Source organism: Leopardus geoffroyi, chromosome E1 (genome assembly GCF_018350155.1).
Source record: "Leopardus geoffroyi isolate Oge1 chromosome E1, O.geoffroyi_Oge1_pat1.0, whole genome shotgun sequence".
Lineage (NCBI taxonomy): Eukaryota > Metazoa > Chordata > Mammalia > Carnivora > Felidae > Leopardus > Leopardus geoffroyi.
The window spans coordinates 23,772,645-23,788,879 of NC_059330.1; the positions used below are offsets into that span (position 1 = coordinate 23,772,645).

Below are 16,235 nucleotides of genomic sequence, written 5' to 3' on the forward strand. Positions count from 1 at the left end.
CCCTTGATAAAAAAATTTCCATACCTGTGGAGGTGACTAACAATTTTAAAGGAAGTCTTCATTGATCTTCCACTTCAACAGATTTTTGCCTAACTAGTTATTTGTTTGTTTCATTAATTTTGTAATTTAGTATTCACCATTTGAATGTAATAGACTATGCGAAGGTGATGTTAAATAGATGGGAAACTATGACAAATAGTTATGTAAAGACATTGCATGAACACAGGGAACATGGATCTGATTGATAGGGCACAAGTTCTTATGAGTTCAACCAACCAATCTTAGTATGTATGCTCTAAATGTACAGTTCTCTTGTCAATTTGTCATTTTTTTAAAAAAAATTTTTTTTTTTTCCAACGTTTTATTTATTTTTGGGACAGAAAGAGACAGAGCATGAATGGGGAGGGGCAGAGAGAGAGGGAGACACAGAATCGGAAGCAGGCTCCAGGCTCTGAGCCATCAGCCCAAAGCCTGACGCGGGGCTCGAACTCACGGACCCGAGATCGTGACCTGGCTGAAGTCGGACGCTCAACCGACTGCGCCACCCAGGCGCCCCTCAATTTGTCATTTTTTAAAGCTACCATAAGCCATCTAGTCTCAGGATGTTTTAAGAAGGAAGTGAAAAGTGGCTTCAGCAAGGTGTTAAGTGCCTCACCCAAAGGTTAGTGGCCCCAGTTTGTTTTGTCTTCCAAAGATGTTATTTGGGACTTAGGCTCATTCTATCCTTTTGGCATGCCAAGCTCACTGTAGTAGTAGTACTAGTGTTTACCATCACATGACATCAGGAATTAAAATTGCCTGGCAGTACTGGTTATGAAGTGGTCATCCCAGACAGAATAATCTTGTATAAATGGTTTTTCTCTTTGAAATGATGACACAAAAGTTTGAAAAGTCTGAATGAATCCATGGAGTTAAATTTGAAAAGCAGACTTAGTTTTGGAGAATCTTCTTCCAAGAAGTATAAGGTTTCATTTATGAATAATTGACTATCTCCTCTTACAGAAATAGAGTGTACATTCACTAATGAAGTTCCTGAAAATTACTCTCTGTTTTTGTAGACAGCTTTCAAATCTTTCCTTAGTCATGTAAATTGACACACATGTCCATGTGTGTATTTACACACTTGCCAAATTGGGACGGTAGGTTGAGTTCAGTAGGGATAATATCAGTAGATTAGCACCAGAAGGATAGATAGCTGGGTTGTTTGTGTTTTGTGCTTTAGCATTTAGTGGTATTCCTGGCCCTGACAAAGCGAGCCACATAATTTCCCTTTGATTCCATCTCATAAAATCTAAGAACTTAATAGAGCATTTGAGTATTGGAGTATACCTTAGGAATTTTCTAGTCCAGTTTTCCAGTCAATATAAGAATATTTTATTTGATACTCTTGTTGAAAACTTCCAACTAGAGGCAGTTCATCATCTGACCTAATGCATCACAAGGCAACTAATTTTTGAGAGTTCTTCATTATTTTCAGTTTAAAACTATCTCCCTAAAACCACATAAGATGCTGTAACTCCAAGAGGATTAGAAATTTCTGTTTTAACCTGTAAATTTCTCCAGTTCCACATATATAAAGTACAGTGCCTTAATATATCCAGGGGACTTGGGGCACAAAAAAAGAGCAATATTTCTTCAAGAAAGAAATTGTTCTTATCTTTGAGACTCAAGGAGGTAGTTGACACACCTCAATTATGGCTCCATTTTTTTCTGAATGCTGTTCTATAAAATAAGATTATGAGCATGAATTGATACATAATTCCAGAGCTTTTAAAAACTTATTTATTATATTTATTTATTTTTATTTTTAAGTAGGCTCCACACCCAACATGGGGCTCAAACTTATGACCCCAAGACCGAGTTGCACACACCACATAGGGGCGCCTGGGTGGCTCAATCGGTTAAGCTTCCGACTTCAGCTCAGGTCATGATCTCGCAGTCCGTGGGTTCAAGCCCCGCATCGGGTTCTGTGCTGACAGCTCAGAGCCTGGAGCCTGCTTCAGATTCTGTGTCTCCCTCTCTCTCTCTGCCCCTCCCCGGCTCATGCTCTGTCTCTCTCTGTCTCAAAAATAAATAAAAACATTAAAACAAACAAACAAACAAAAAAGAGTTGCACACACCACCAACTGAGCCAGCCAGCTGCCCCCATAATCCCAGAGCCTTTTGAATTCACAAAATGGCTTTTTAGTTGGAGGCTTCTAAATGTTCTTAGGGAATATTTAAAATAAACATGTGGCTCGTGTCTCCCAGTTTTGTAACTCCAGTGTTCATTTAAATTCCTAGGGAACACTGATTCTGCAAAAGCTTAGTGTTTACACAGCGTTGTGTGGTATTGGGGGTGATAGATCTAGAACCATCAGAAGAGATAATAACTTCTCCCAGCTTCTTTGAGGAGGTAACTCATAGTCAACTATACAGTAATATATATTAATAAATAAGCGAATGACATGCCTGTTGTCTAATTAAATGTTTAGGAAGATAAGAGATAAGGTATCAGAGTGGCATGGAATTAATTTGGTAAACCTTTTTATAAATTTATTTAAAATCCTCAGTTGCTAATACATGACTAATACATTAGTTCACGTAGTTCAAAATTTTAAACATACAAAAGGACATTTTCCCCCAACCTTGTTTTGCAGCCACCCAGTTCTTCCCACCAGAGGCAAGCAGTGTTATTAATTTCTTCTTTAGTTTTTTTTAATGTATATTTATTTTTGAGAGAGAGAGAGAGAGAGTGACAGAGGGGAGCGACAGTGGGGGAGAGACAGGGAGAGGGAGACACAGAATCCAAAGCAGTCTCCAGGCTCTGAACTGTCTGGGGCTCGAACTCATGAACCATGAGGTCATGACGTGAGCTGCAGTCGGACACTTAACCAACTGAGCCACCCAAGCTCCCTGAGGTGTTTCTTTCTTTAATTTTTCTTACTGTGGTAAAATATATATAACATGAAATTTACCATGTTAACCATTTAAAGACATACAGTTCAGTATTAAATACATTTATAACCTTGTGCACCACTTCTATATCTTCTTTGGAGAAATGTCATTTTAAGTCCTTTGCCCACTACCATCCATCTCTAGAACTGTTTTCATCTTCTAAAACTGAACCTCTATACCCATTAAATATGAGTTCCTCATTCTCCTCTCCCCCCAACCTCTGGCAACTATCATTCTCCTTTCTTGTCTCCATGATTTTGACATCATGTAAGAATCACACAACATTCTTTTTGTGACTGACTTATTTCACTTAGCATAGTGTCTTCAGGGTTCATCCACGGTGTAGCATATTGCAGAATGTCCTTCCTTTTTCAGGCTGAATAATACTTCATTGTATGTGTATGTCACATTTTGCTTATCCATTCATCCACCAGTGCACTCCCTTTTTCCATGTTTAAGCTATTGTGAATAATGCTGCTGTGAACATGGGTGTACAGACTCTTTGAGAGCCTGTATTCAATTCTTTTGGGTATGTATCCAAAAGTGGAATTGCTGGATCATATGGTAATTCTATTTTTAATTTTTTGAGGAGCCACCATACTGTTTTCCACAGTGGCTGTACAGTTTACGTTCCCACCAGTGGTGCCCAAGGGTTCCAATTTCTCCACGTTCATGCCAACACTTGTTTTCTGTTTTTTTTGATGGTGGCTATCCTAATGGGTATGGGTTGGTATCTTATTGTAGTTTTAATTTGTATCTCCCTAATAATTAGTGTGTTGAGCATATTGATGTGCTTATTGGCCACTTGTCTATCTTCTTTAGAGAAATGTCATTTTAAGTCCTTTGCCTGGTTTTAAATTGGGTTTGTTGATGGTTGACTTTCAGGAGTTCTTTATATATTCTGGATATTAATCTCTTATCAGATACGTGATTTGCAAATATTTTCTCCTATTCTTTGGGTTGCCTTTTTCCTCTGTTGATAGTGTCTTTTGATGTACAAAATTTTTTAATTTTCAAGAAGTCCAGTCTGTTTTTTCTTTTGTTACCTGTGCTTTTGGTGTCATATCCAAGAAATCTTTTCCAAATTCAATGTTATGAAGCTTTTGTCTTATGTTTCTTGTAAGAGTTTTCTTGGTTCATGTTTTAAATTTTAGAGCCTTGATGCATTCTGAGTTAAATTCTGAGGGGAATGTTCAGCTTATTTGTTTATATGTAGAGATCCAGTTTTCCTAGCACCATTTGTTGAAAAGGCTGTCCTTTCTTTATTGAATGTCTTATTAGCACCATGTCAAATATCATTTGACCATATATGGGAGGGTTTATTTCTGGGCTCTCTTTTTTTTTTTAATTGATGTGTAATTAACATACAGTGTTATATTAATTTAAGGTGTACAGTATAATTCAATAATTCTAAGCATTATTCAGTGCTCATCATGGTAAAGTGTATTCTTAAGGCTCTTTATTTCACCCATCCTCCTCCTCCCCCTACCTTCCCTCTGGCAACCACCAGCTTGTTCTCTGTTTTTAAGAGTCTGGTTTTTTGGGTCACCTGTGTGTCCCAGTCAATTGAGCATCTGACTCTTGATTTCAGCTCAGGTCACGATCTCATGGTTTGTAGGATCTGGTCCCATGTCAGGCTCTGCTGGAGGCACGGAGCCCACTTGGGATTCTCTTTCTCCCTCTCTCTGACCCTCCTCCACTTGTGCTCTTTCTCTCTCTCTCTCTTGAAATACATTAATGGGGCACCTGGGTGGCTCAGTTGGTTAAGTGCGGACTTTGGCTCAGGTCATGATCTCACAGTCTGTGAGTTCGAGCCCCGCGACAGGCTCTGTGCTGACAGCTCAGAGCCTGGAGCCTGCTTTGGATTCTGTTCTCCCTCTCTCTCTGCTCCTCCCCCACTCACACTCTGTCTCTCTCTGTCTCTCAAAAATAAATAAACATTAAAAAATAAATTAAAAAAATAAATTGAAAAATTTTTTTTAAAAATCTTTTAAAAAAGAGTGTTTTTTCCTCTTTTTTTCTTTATTCATTTGTTTTGTTTCTTAAATTCCACATTTGAGTGGAATTATGGTATTTATCTTTCTCTGACTTATTTCACTTAGCATTATACCCTCTAAGTCCATCCATGTTATCGCAAATAGCAAGATCTCATTCTTTTGGAGCTCTCTGTTCTGTTTCACAGGTCTATATATCTGTCTTTATGTTAATACTGCAGCTTTGTAGTAAGTTTTAAAGTCAGGAAGCATGGGTCTTCCAGTTTTGTTCTTTTTCAAGATTGTTTTGGCTATTTGGGGGTCCCTTGGGAATTCCACATGAATTTAGGACAGGCTTTTCTGTTTCCTCAAAAAACATTTCCACATATAAAATCATGTCTTTTTAATATTTTCTTGTTCTACATAATCCCTTTCTTCTAGATGCACTTTTTTTTTTTTTCTACAGGTAGTTATTTGGTTTTGATTCCTTCACATTGGAGGTTTCTCTAAGACATCTAGTAATCCTTAATTGCTTAATTTTAAGAGGGGGGAATTGATTAACTTTGTTGTAGGTTGACCTGGTGTGACAATTAGTGAACCCCAATATTACTACTTGAGGTTTTTTCCCCCTGGTCTGGTTAGAATCTTCAAAGCAGGATCCTTTCTGTATTTCCCTCCTGATTGGTGAAAATTGGGGCAAGAAGGCTGGGAGCTCTTATTCAATATGCTTGCTTAATTTCTCCATTTTCAACATGATGCTCTCCCCTTTACTGTTTCTGGTATGTCCCTGTCTAGAAATGTCTTGTTTAACCCTCTCCAGAGAATAAGTCTTCAGGCTTTTATCAGGATGATAGAGCAGTAGGCACTGGGCTTTACTAATTGGAAAAAAAAAAAAAAAATCTAAAGATCTGAAGCTTCTGAAACAGAATTTCAACCAGATATTTTATTTTATTTCATTTATTTAAAAAATTTTTTAATGTTTATATTAGAGAGAGACAGAGGGCAAGGGAGGGGAGGGACAGAGAGAGAGGGAAACAGAATCTGAAGCAGGTCCCAGGCTCTGAGCTGTCAGCACAGAGCCTGACATGGGGCTCAAACTCACTGCGAGCTCATGACCTGAGCTGAAGTCGGATGCTTAACTGACTGAGCCACCCAGGTGCCCCTGCTCTGTTTCATTTTTTAAGTTTATCAATTTTGAGAGAGAGAGAGCACACACAAGCAGGGGAGGGGCAGAGAGTGAGGGAGGGAGAGAGAATCCCAAGCTAGCATCGTGCTGCAAGCGTGGAGCCTGACACAGGGCTTGAACTAAAGAACCGTGAGATCATGACCCAAGCCGAAAACAAGAGCTGGATGCTTAACCCGCTGGGCCACCCAGGCATCCCTGTTCTATTTCATTTTTTTTTTTTTTTAATTTTTTTTTTAAATTTTTTTTTTTTCAACGTTTATTTTTTATTTTTGGGACAGAGAGAGACAGAGCATGAACGGGGGAGGGGCAGAGAGAGAGGGAGACACAGAATCGGAAACAGGCTCCAGGCTCTGAGCCATCAGCCCAGAGCCCGACGCGGGGCTCGAACTCACGGACCGCGAGATCGTGACCTGGCTGAAGTCGGACGCTTAACTGACTGCGCCACCCAGGCGCCCCTGTTCTATTTCATTTTTGATGACTGTGCCCAACTTGGGGTTCAAACTCATGACCCTGAGATCAAGAGTCACATGTTCTGCTGACTCAGCCAGCCAGGTGCCTGTCCCTTTGTTTTTAAAATGTTGATTGTAACCCACTAAATTTATTTCTTAGTATTTTGCTTGGTGGTTGCCCATAGTTTGAAAAACACTAGTCTAGTACATAATAATTTACAGAGTCATTTCAGATACTTTTAGTCTTCACAGCAATCCCATGACCTTTTTATTTTTCCAGATGAGGAGGCTCAGAGACATTAAGTGACTTGTTCAAGTTTGCACTGCGAGCATTTGGCAGAGTCAGAATTTGATCTTGAGTCCTAGATTTTGACTCTAGTTCCACCTCTGCACCTCTGGTTACATCTGACCCAAACTACTTTTGTTTTCCTTTCTTTTCGCACTCCCCTTCCCTACACCCAATTGTAGGGAATAATACTAGTTTAGACTACATAATTGGGCAAATCCAGCTTTCCCAGTTAACATGTCTGCACAGTCCCCAATCCTGTCACTTGTCATTCAAGGTCATCCCTTAGAAGTTCTGGATTTCTTCTCCACCATAGACCAGTGGTTCTCAAGCCTGGATATATATCAGTGTCAATCAACTGTGGAACTCTATTCTGATGTCTGGGCCTCCAGCAGTGATTCTGATTCTGTCAATCTGGGGTGGAGTTTAAACATCCATGTTTTTAAAAAGCTTCACAGGCCTGAAACTAATGTAACATTGTGTGTCAATCATATCCAAATAAAAAACAACTTTTTAATTTAAATAAATAAGTAGCTCCACAGATGATTGTTATAATGAAAGTTGAGAGTTTTTACCCTGGATACATTTAAGTCTGTGGCATAGAAGGAAAACCCAGGATTTGGGAAGTAAGTAGAGACTCCTTGGTCCCTTAGAGGTTTAGCAACTTAATTTAATGAGAGATCCGTCCTCTTCCTGGCTTCCAACTTTGTGCATGGGTATAAACCATTTGTAAACATAATCAGAGCCTAACTGAGTTGTAGGGAGTCTAGTGGTTCTCTTCTTCCCAACTGCCTCTTTTTTGATGAAATGTTGGAAATCATAAGGTTGGAATGTGCTCATCGAAGTATGCAATTGGAAAAGGCCCCTTGTGAAATGGTAAGCTTGGATTATTGTTCATTATTCTCATGAAAAATAAAGTCTTTGAATGTAATGTTTTTTATTTATAGATTTGAACAAATAATAAACAACTGAACTGTATGTTTTAAGTTAAATAATAGATTTGACTAGAAAAATGATACTTTATTATCAGTTTTGTATTATGCTGAGCAAAACAGGAATTGCTAAAATTTGGGTTACTTAAAAAAAACACTTCAAATTTCTCTGTCTTTCTCTCTTTAGTTCTTTTTGGAGGTGGATATCTGCTCAGACAGTAAGAATTATAAGAGGTCAGTTACAAATAATGCTCTTTCTTGTTTACAGTGTCATAAACATTTTATGTTCATGTGCTAAAATATTAAACTGTAAGCTTTTATGTTAAAAGTTGCCTTCTGTGAAAGGACATAGGTAGATTTGGGGGTATAACCTGAAGTGAATGGTCTGACCATGGTAGTATTCCATCCCCTTTTCTCTTTAATTCAGGACTAGAATCAGCGGAAATGGGACGGACTGTAGAGTAGCTTCTAGAGTGGCTGGGTAGCTACTCAGTGATTTTCCATACATGACCTCTCTTTTCTGATGGTTTGCAGGCTTGTGGCTGGGAATACCACTCAGTAGAATTGCTGGTTAGTGGATGGGCTCTTTAGCGCTGACAGCTGAGCTGCTTCCAATCCTCAAGAAGGCTGCCTTCCTGTTCTTCTTGGCTAGGAAGGAAAAGTTTGAAGTGGACCTTACGGAGCCTCTCATTTATTAGTTAATCATGTCTTCTTCTTCTCCCATGAAATCAGAGAATTGCTTCTTTATCCTGAATTTTATTTTTTTGTGTAGTCATCTAATTTTGGTCACACTAAACTAGAAGAGTGCCTTACTTATTTCTCTTGTGAAGAAGGCAGCCATTATTTTCTGTGTTAGTTGAGATGGAGTTTGGAATTTTGTGGGGGTGGGGGAGGGAGGTCTCCTTTTTTTGTTTTTGTTTTTTTTAAACTTGATTGTTTACGGCTCTAAAATGTGAAAGAAGTAGCCTTTTTTGTTACTGTACCTTTTAGTGTTCTTCACACTGGTCAGTCTGTTAGAACTTTCTCTCCTTCCTTCCCTCACTTTCTCCTTCTCTCCCTTTTTCCTCTTTTTGAATGATTTGAGTTTTTTTAGAGTTCTGGAAGTGAATGTCTATATAAAATTTGGAGACATTTAAAAACAGTTATTTTAAAGAAACCTAATATTCCAAGGGAGAAATGTATAGTAAATTTAGATGTCAAGTTTTTCCTGTTCCATGATATTTTTATATTTGATTCTAGTTTTTAAAATAAAAGTTAGCTTACGTAATCTCTAACTCACTTTTAAGAAATATCTAGCAGTAATATTTTTAGCATTTCTGGCAATTTGTTATTACTGTTTCATTCTTCCAGCAGAGTGGTTCTCAAATTTTAGGACTTGTTAAAGTATAGATTACTGGGCCCCAACCTGTAGATTGTGATAGTTGCTCTATGGTAGGCCCAAGAATCTGTACTTTTAACACGTTCTGAGGTGATGCTGCTGCTTCTGGTCTGGAAATTACACTTTTTGAGAACCACTGCTTTATCATTTACGAATACTGTTTTGTCTTTGTAAATGAATAAGCTCTGATTCACAAATTACATAAGAATAATGGTGCACGTGTAATTTTAACAGGTTTAATGGTGATTCCCAAAGATTAAAATCTTGATATTTTGTTACCTAATGTCAAAGAACACTGCTTGCCACTTACTCTTACACTTCAAAGTAGTCTACAACATAAACAATTTATTAATAATAAATTTGTTATTTATTGATATACCATCTCTTAGAGCACCTCGAAATCAGGATTGGGAATATTGTTTTCTGAATTGTTAGGATATAAGCAGTTCAATACTAAGTTGATGTATAGTTCTGAAGGTTTTTTTTATTTTTTTATTTTATTTTTTTTTTTTTTAAATTTTTTTTTCAACGTTTATTTATTTTTTTTTTGGGACAGAGAGAGAGCATGAACGGGGGAGGGGCAGAGAGAGAGGGAGACACAGAATCGGAAACAGGCTCCAGGCTCTGAGCCATCAGCCCAGAGCCCGACGCGGGGCTCAAACTCACGGACCGCGAGATCGTGACCTGGCTGAAGTCGGACGCTTAACCGACTGCGCCACCCAGGCGCCCCTGAAGGTTTTTTTTAATGGGATCTTTTGAATGACAGAATAAATATTGTTTCGTTTTAGTTTTATTGTTCTTGTGGACTTTCAGCCATGTTTTGGTCTTTTAATTAGTGTGCTAGTTGCTGGAAATATCCAGTTATGACTACTAAGGCCCTATATCTAGAAAACTTATGCTAGAGATGACACCTCCCTTATTTTAAATTTTTTTAATTTTTTAATTTTTTTACTATTTATTTTTAAGAGACAGAGCAGGATGGGGCGCCTGGGTGGCGCAGTCGGTTAAGCGTCCGACTTCAGCCAGGTCACGATCTCGCGGTCCGTGAGTTCGAGCCCCGCGTCAGGCTCTGAGCTGTCAGCACAGAGCCCACTGCGAGACTTGAACTCACAAACCCAGAGACCACGACCTGAGCTGAAGTCGGACGCTTAACCAACTGAGCCACGCAGGCGCCCCAACACCTCCCTTATTTTAATTAGAGATTTTGAATTTGATAGTAGATTCACTTTCTTCCTATCAATGCCAGCACATTAGAGCCAAAACCAGACATGCTTGGGTGAATCTTTAACAGATGTAATTTAAGAAAAAACTCATGAGGGGAAGTAAAGATTTCTTTTTTTCAGTTAAAAAATACCCATCTGGAGTTTGCTTTAAAGCAAACTATATATATTTATCTGTGTGGATATATATCAATACGAATATATTTTATGTGAATATATTTAACAAAAATACGCTCAGGTAAAATTCATAGCCTCTCAAAGTGTAGTGTTTGGAATGAGGTGATAGTTATGTAGTTTAGTGTAAACACCTAGTTTGAAATGACAGCCACTCTCCCCAAATCCTTATACCACATTCTCCCCGGTACTGACAACCGAAATCACAGTATTACAAGCAGCTTTCATCTACTGCAGAGGTTTCTCCACTGTTCATAATTATCTCTTGGGCATTACCAAATTGATAAAGAGATTGGGAATGGCTTATAGTTTTAAAAGAGATTTCTTTAAGGAAGAGGGAGCTAATTTTAATTTTTTAGGCATAGCTACATCTGGATTTTCCTCCCTTGCAGAAAACCAAGGCCCTGAAATAGAAGAGCCAAAGAAACTAGTGCTCAGACGCTACCCTGCTTTCAAGTGCCAGCCATAGTATATTAGGAATAACCTGTGGCTATCCTCAGATATAGGTTATTATCCATAACCTGCTTTTCTCACTCATTTTCTTCATAGCTCTGAGAGCTCATTTTGAAGGAATAATGGATGAACCATCCCCCTTGGCCAAACCTCTGGAGCTGAACCAGCATTCTCGGTTCATAATTGGTTCTGTATCTGAAGATAACTCAGAGGATGAAATCAGCAACCTGGTGAAGCTGGACCTACTGGAGGAGAAGGAAGGCTCTCTGTCACCAGCTTCTGTTGGCTCAGATACGCTCTCTGATTTGGGGATTTCCAGCCTACAGGATGGCTTGGCCTTGCACATGAGGTAAGACTGAAATTTTACTTGACCTTATTGACCTGTTGGTTTCACTGATTTTGTTCTGGAAAGGGCAAGAATAATTTTAGCCAAGATTGCTCCACCTTTTCCTGTATCACTGGACTTAAAGCTTTGATAAAGAAATGGAAACAATGCATTTTGCCTGGAGTGGAGGCTTTCAATGTGTCTTTTCCTAAATGTTCCTCTCAACTGTCTCCTGTTCTGTCTATATACCGGGTCTTTTAGTGACATCTAGTAAGTGAGAGTTAGGTTGAGAAATTTTGGCTTCTGTACTACTTTGACTAACATTGTAGTTGTAACTATTTTAATGGCTGATAAGACTTTTGCAGAGTTGGGCAAGTTTGTAGTGATTTTTCTTTGAATTGCTTTCATGTCAGAAAGGTATATTCCATTTCTGGCAGGGCCAGTCCTCAGTAACAACCTGTGGCAGGAACAAAGGGTTGTTATAGACTTCTCCTTTTTCTTTCTTTTTTTTTTTTTCAACGTTTATTTATTTTTGGGACAGAGAGAGACAGAGCATGAACAGGGGAGGGGCAGAGAGAGAGGGAGACACAGAATCGGAAACAGGCTCCAGGCTCTGAGCCATCAGCCCAGAGCCCGATGCGGGGCTCAAACTCACGGACCGCGAGATCGTGACCTGGCTGAAGTCGGACGCTTAACCGACTGCGCCACCCAGGCGCCCCTAGACTTCTCCTTTTTCAATAGAAATGGAATTCTCTATATGTGATTGAGAATGTCAGTAAGTAGTAACATAGGATTATTCTTATTTATTGATGTTTGATTATACAACCAGTATGTGATATACTACCCTTGGGTCGTTTGCTTTGCATTTCTTAGATTAAAGGGCCTGGATTAGTGGTTCTTGGTTTTCACTGTACATCAGAGTCACTTTGTGGAGCCTTAAGAAAGGAGCCCCATCTCCAGAGCTCCAGAGATTCTGATTCATTTGATATTGGCTTGGTTTGGAGCTGGGGCATTTTTTTTTAAAGCTATCCAGGTGATTCTAATGTACAGCTAGGGTTGAGATTATAGGTCTAGCCCAGATAAACATTAGGGTGACTATTGCTGTTAGTAAATCTTGGTGCTTATATTAATGGATCTTAAAATAATTAAGCCCCTTTTTATATACTAGAGATATAGGCTGTGTAGTAAAATCCCATACTGGGTCTGGCTGAATATGACTGTCCTGCCTTAGTTTCCTGGGACTTTGGGGTCCTTGCTTCAGAAAGATGATGAGGTACTAAGTGTCAGTGGTCACCCCCATTTAGCTATGTGGAGGTCAAAAGAAAAGAGTTAAGTAAGTTAATTGTGTTTTATGTCATGGATTCCTAGAATTGCAAATGAACCAGAGACATAATGTAGCCTAATGCCTTTTATTTAAATAGATGAGAGAGCTGAGGCCTAAAGAGGGGAAATAACTTGCCTAAGCGTGAATAGCCAGAAAACTGGAATTCAGTGTCGGGTGTTCTGATTGCATTTCAGTAACTTTTCTACTCTACTTCCCTGACAATAAAAGTGTCTTAATTATATAGCTAGTTCAGACAAAGTTGGTTTTGAAGGAATTGATGAACAATGGATTTTATCTAATCTTTGGGCTAAAAAGAGGAATAGAGTGCTGTATTTAGTGGCAGATAAGAGGGGTTGAGGTTTTTTTTGGGGGGGGGGGGTGGAGGTCAAGTCTTTATGTAAACATTTTTTATTACTTTATAGTTCAATTAATGGTTGACCTAAAGGCTAACACTGGTGGTGGTATCGTACCCTTCAAGGTCATTTGTAAATGTGTGGGGGTTGTAACTGGTGGGACTACAGTAGTTCTCCTCACCTACAGGAGATACCTTCCAAGACCCCTAGTGGATGCCTGAAACCACAGATAGTACTGAACCCTACACATACTATGTTTTTTCATACATACATACTTATGATAAAATTTAATTTATAAATTAGCCACAGTAAAAGATGAACAGTAATAACTAAGAATAGTTATAACAATATTCTGTAATAAAAGTTATGTGAATGTGGTTTCTTTCTCTCAAAATATATTGTACTGTACTCACACTTCTTTTGATGGTGTGAGATGATAAAATGTCTACATGATGAGCTAAAGTGAGGTGAATGATACAGGCATTGTGACATAACTTTAGGCTACTGTTTACCTTCTCACAATATTGTCAGAAGAAGGATCATCTGCTTCCGGTTGGTGGTTGACTGTGGATAACTGAAACCTTGGAACATGAAACCACAGATAAGGGGGAGGACTACTACTGTACCCTTGCATTTAAAGGTCAGAGGACCAATGATTCTAAGCCTTCTTTAATGTACTAGATAATCTCACATAGCCAAGAATTGTCCTCAAAATGTCATAATGCTCCTGTTGAGAAAGACTGGGTTAAATCTAAATCCTTAAAGCCACATAGCACCTTGAGAAATTTGTCCAATTTGAGACCATGTGAAACAGAATATCCATTCGTTGGATTAGGAAATTGTGAATTTGGCAATGGTAAGATAAATACCATTATAGGAAACTCAGCCAATGATTTGCAACGCAGCTTGTAGTTGCCAAGTCATTCCCAAAGTTGATGGCTCTTACCACAAAGACTGTGTGGTCAGTGGTATGAGTGCCTGGAAATTTTTTTGCATGCCCTACTGTTGCAAAACTCATGCCCATAGCTCGTGGAGGAGCTGTGGATTGAAGTGTGATCAGCAGCCTGGGAAGGAGACAGTGCCAGTTCCCACTTGCTTCTCAGCTAGCTAATGTTCCAAAATAGAACACAGCTTTTCCATTGATACATTTTGTAAGTCATTTGTAGATATGGTGTCCTTGGGGTTAATTTAAATTGAGTCAAATTCACTTGATTTTAGAGAGAACTTTGTTCTTGCATCTGCCACCAATTAGGTATGTGACCACAGAGAATACATGTTACCTCTTTGGACTCATTTTCCTCATCCATGAACATGAAGGTATTGGTTCAAAAACTCTTTTTCACTCTTTGAACCCAGAGTTAGAGACTGGTTAGTTTAGGATTAGCTTCCCGAATGAATAATCTAATCCTTTCCAGGCCATGTAGATTAAAGGGGCAGGTACATTCCTAAGAGGTGTTTACTAGAGGTCATCTAAAACCAAGTAATGTGACTGTCATAGTATAGGATGAGAGAGGGCCTCTCAAGTTTAGGGCTTGGTTTTTTTGATGCTAACTGAGAAGTCTAATGGGTGTAGTGGATAGGTATTAATACAGAATAGACTTTTCCAGAGATGGAGATGACTTGCATCACGTATTTTCTAGAGCAGCACTGAAAGAGTAGATGGATCACTTTCTAAGCTTTATGACCCAAACATTTGAAAATAATAATACCCTAAGAAAGTTACAGCCTGATGGGAATATATGTCTTATTGTAAACAACTGTTGTTTGGCTTTATTAATTAATTAATTTAGAGCCAGTGTGGGCGGGGGAGGGGCACAGAGAAGGGGGAGAGAGAATCTCAAGCAGGCTCCACGCAACAGCACAGACCCCAACACAGGGCTCAATCTCACCACCATGAGATCATGACCTGAGCTAAAATCAAGAGTTGGATGCTTAACCAACTAAGCCACCCAGGTGCCCTGGCTTTTTATTTTTAAAGAAGATCAGTTAGGGATTGATGTATCAGCTAGGTTGATTTATTTCTGAACCTTATTATTAATATTTAATTGAATATTTGAGAAGAAAGACCATTGAAGACTGAATGTGGGTGTCTTAATTTTGATAACTTATGTATGATTTAGTGGCATATAATAGAATTATCTAGTTGCATGGATGTTGATGTCTGTTCCTCATGGGATGCCACTTGAGTTCAGATTGTTCTGAGTATTTGCATTGCAGTGTAAATAAATCCAGATCACCCCACAGTCATGCTATCAACCAAAGATTGTAATCAATTTTGTCAACTAGTATACTGAATTCCTGGTTGAAGTCCAGTTGGAAACAGGTGAGCTCCCCAACTGGATCGCTCTTAGGGTAGTGTGATTTCTTTAAACCTTTTTTATCCTGTAATTCATGTTACAGTGTTTGAAACTCCATCTCAGTTTTCCCTTAAACTTTTTAAATGCCCAAAGAATCAAACATCCAACATTTTGTGCTTGGCAAGCATGTTGTTGGTGACTCCATTTGAGAACAGTCTGTAATTGCTGTTATTTGTGTGTATATAAATCCATCATATGATGTTCTGTTGCTGGGTTTAAGACAGTGGTTGCTGCTTTGGTAGGCAAGAGAGATTAAGTTCACTCAGAAAAGGCTCCTTGAAGGTAAGTTGCATTGCTGTCTCCTTTCTGGTCTAGAAAGTACTTTGTCAATATCTTAGAAAATTTAGAATTCAGTTATGTGATTGACGATGAGGTGTTTTTGATTATTCAGAAGAATCTCTGTGGAGAGTTTTGAAGCTGTTTTGTAATTAGAAATAATCTGTAAAGTTTGTCCAATGATACTAGAATGCAAACGGATAAAATACTGTGTTGGGGATTAAGACTTAAAAAAAATTTTTTTTAATGTTTATTTATTTTTGAGAGAGAGAGAGACAGAGCACAAGTAGGGGAGAGGCAGAGAGAGAGGGAGACACAGAATCCGAAGCAAGCTCCAGGCTCTGAGCTGTCAGCACAGAGCCCGATGTGAGACTTGAACTCACAGACTGAGAGACCATGACCTGAGCCGAAGTCGGACACTCAATCGACTGAGCCACTCAGGTGCCCCTCCTGGTGATAGACTTTTAAAAAAACACCAAAGAGGGAGGTGGGTGGAGGGTTGGATGAAATAGGTGAAGGGGATTAAGAGCACACTTACTGTGATGAGCACTGAGTAATGTATAAAATTGTTGAGTTTTATAGATGTATAGAATGTATAGAATTGTTGAGAAT

At 38.8% G+C, this 16,235-nt stretch overlaps 1 protein-coding gene across 17 annotated transcripts in view; it reads left to right on the forward strand.

Annotated features, from left to right (window-relative positions):
• Positions 1 to 16,235, forward strand: part of ACACA (acetyl-CoA carboxylase alpha) — a 278,038-nt gene that overhangs the window by 44,809 nt on the left and 216,994 nt on the right. For 13 of the 17 annotated variants that reach the window (XM_045490597.1, XM_045490601.1, XM_045490599.1 and 10 more), the window contains exons 2-3: positions 7,951 to 7,997; positions 11,085 to 11,337. In XM_045490597.1, coding sequence (XP_045346553.1) covers positions 7,951 to 7,997; positions 11,085 to 11,337 — 300 coding nt within the window. Of the gene's footprint in view, positions 1 to 6,646; positions 7,708 to 7,950; positions 7,998 to 11,084; positions 11,338 to 16,235 lie in introns of those variants that run through there. The other 4 variants (XM_045490608.1, XM_045490606.1, XM_045490611.1 and 1 more) reach the window with 2 other exon arrangements.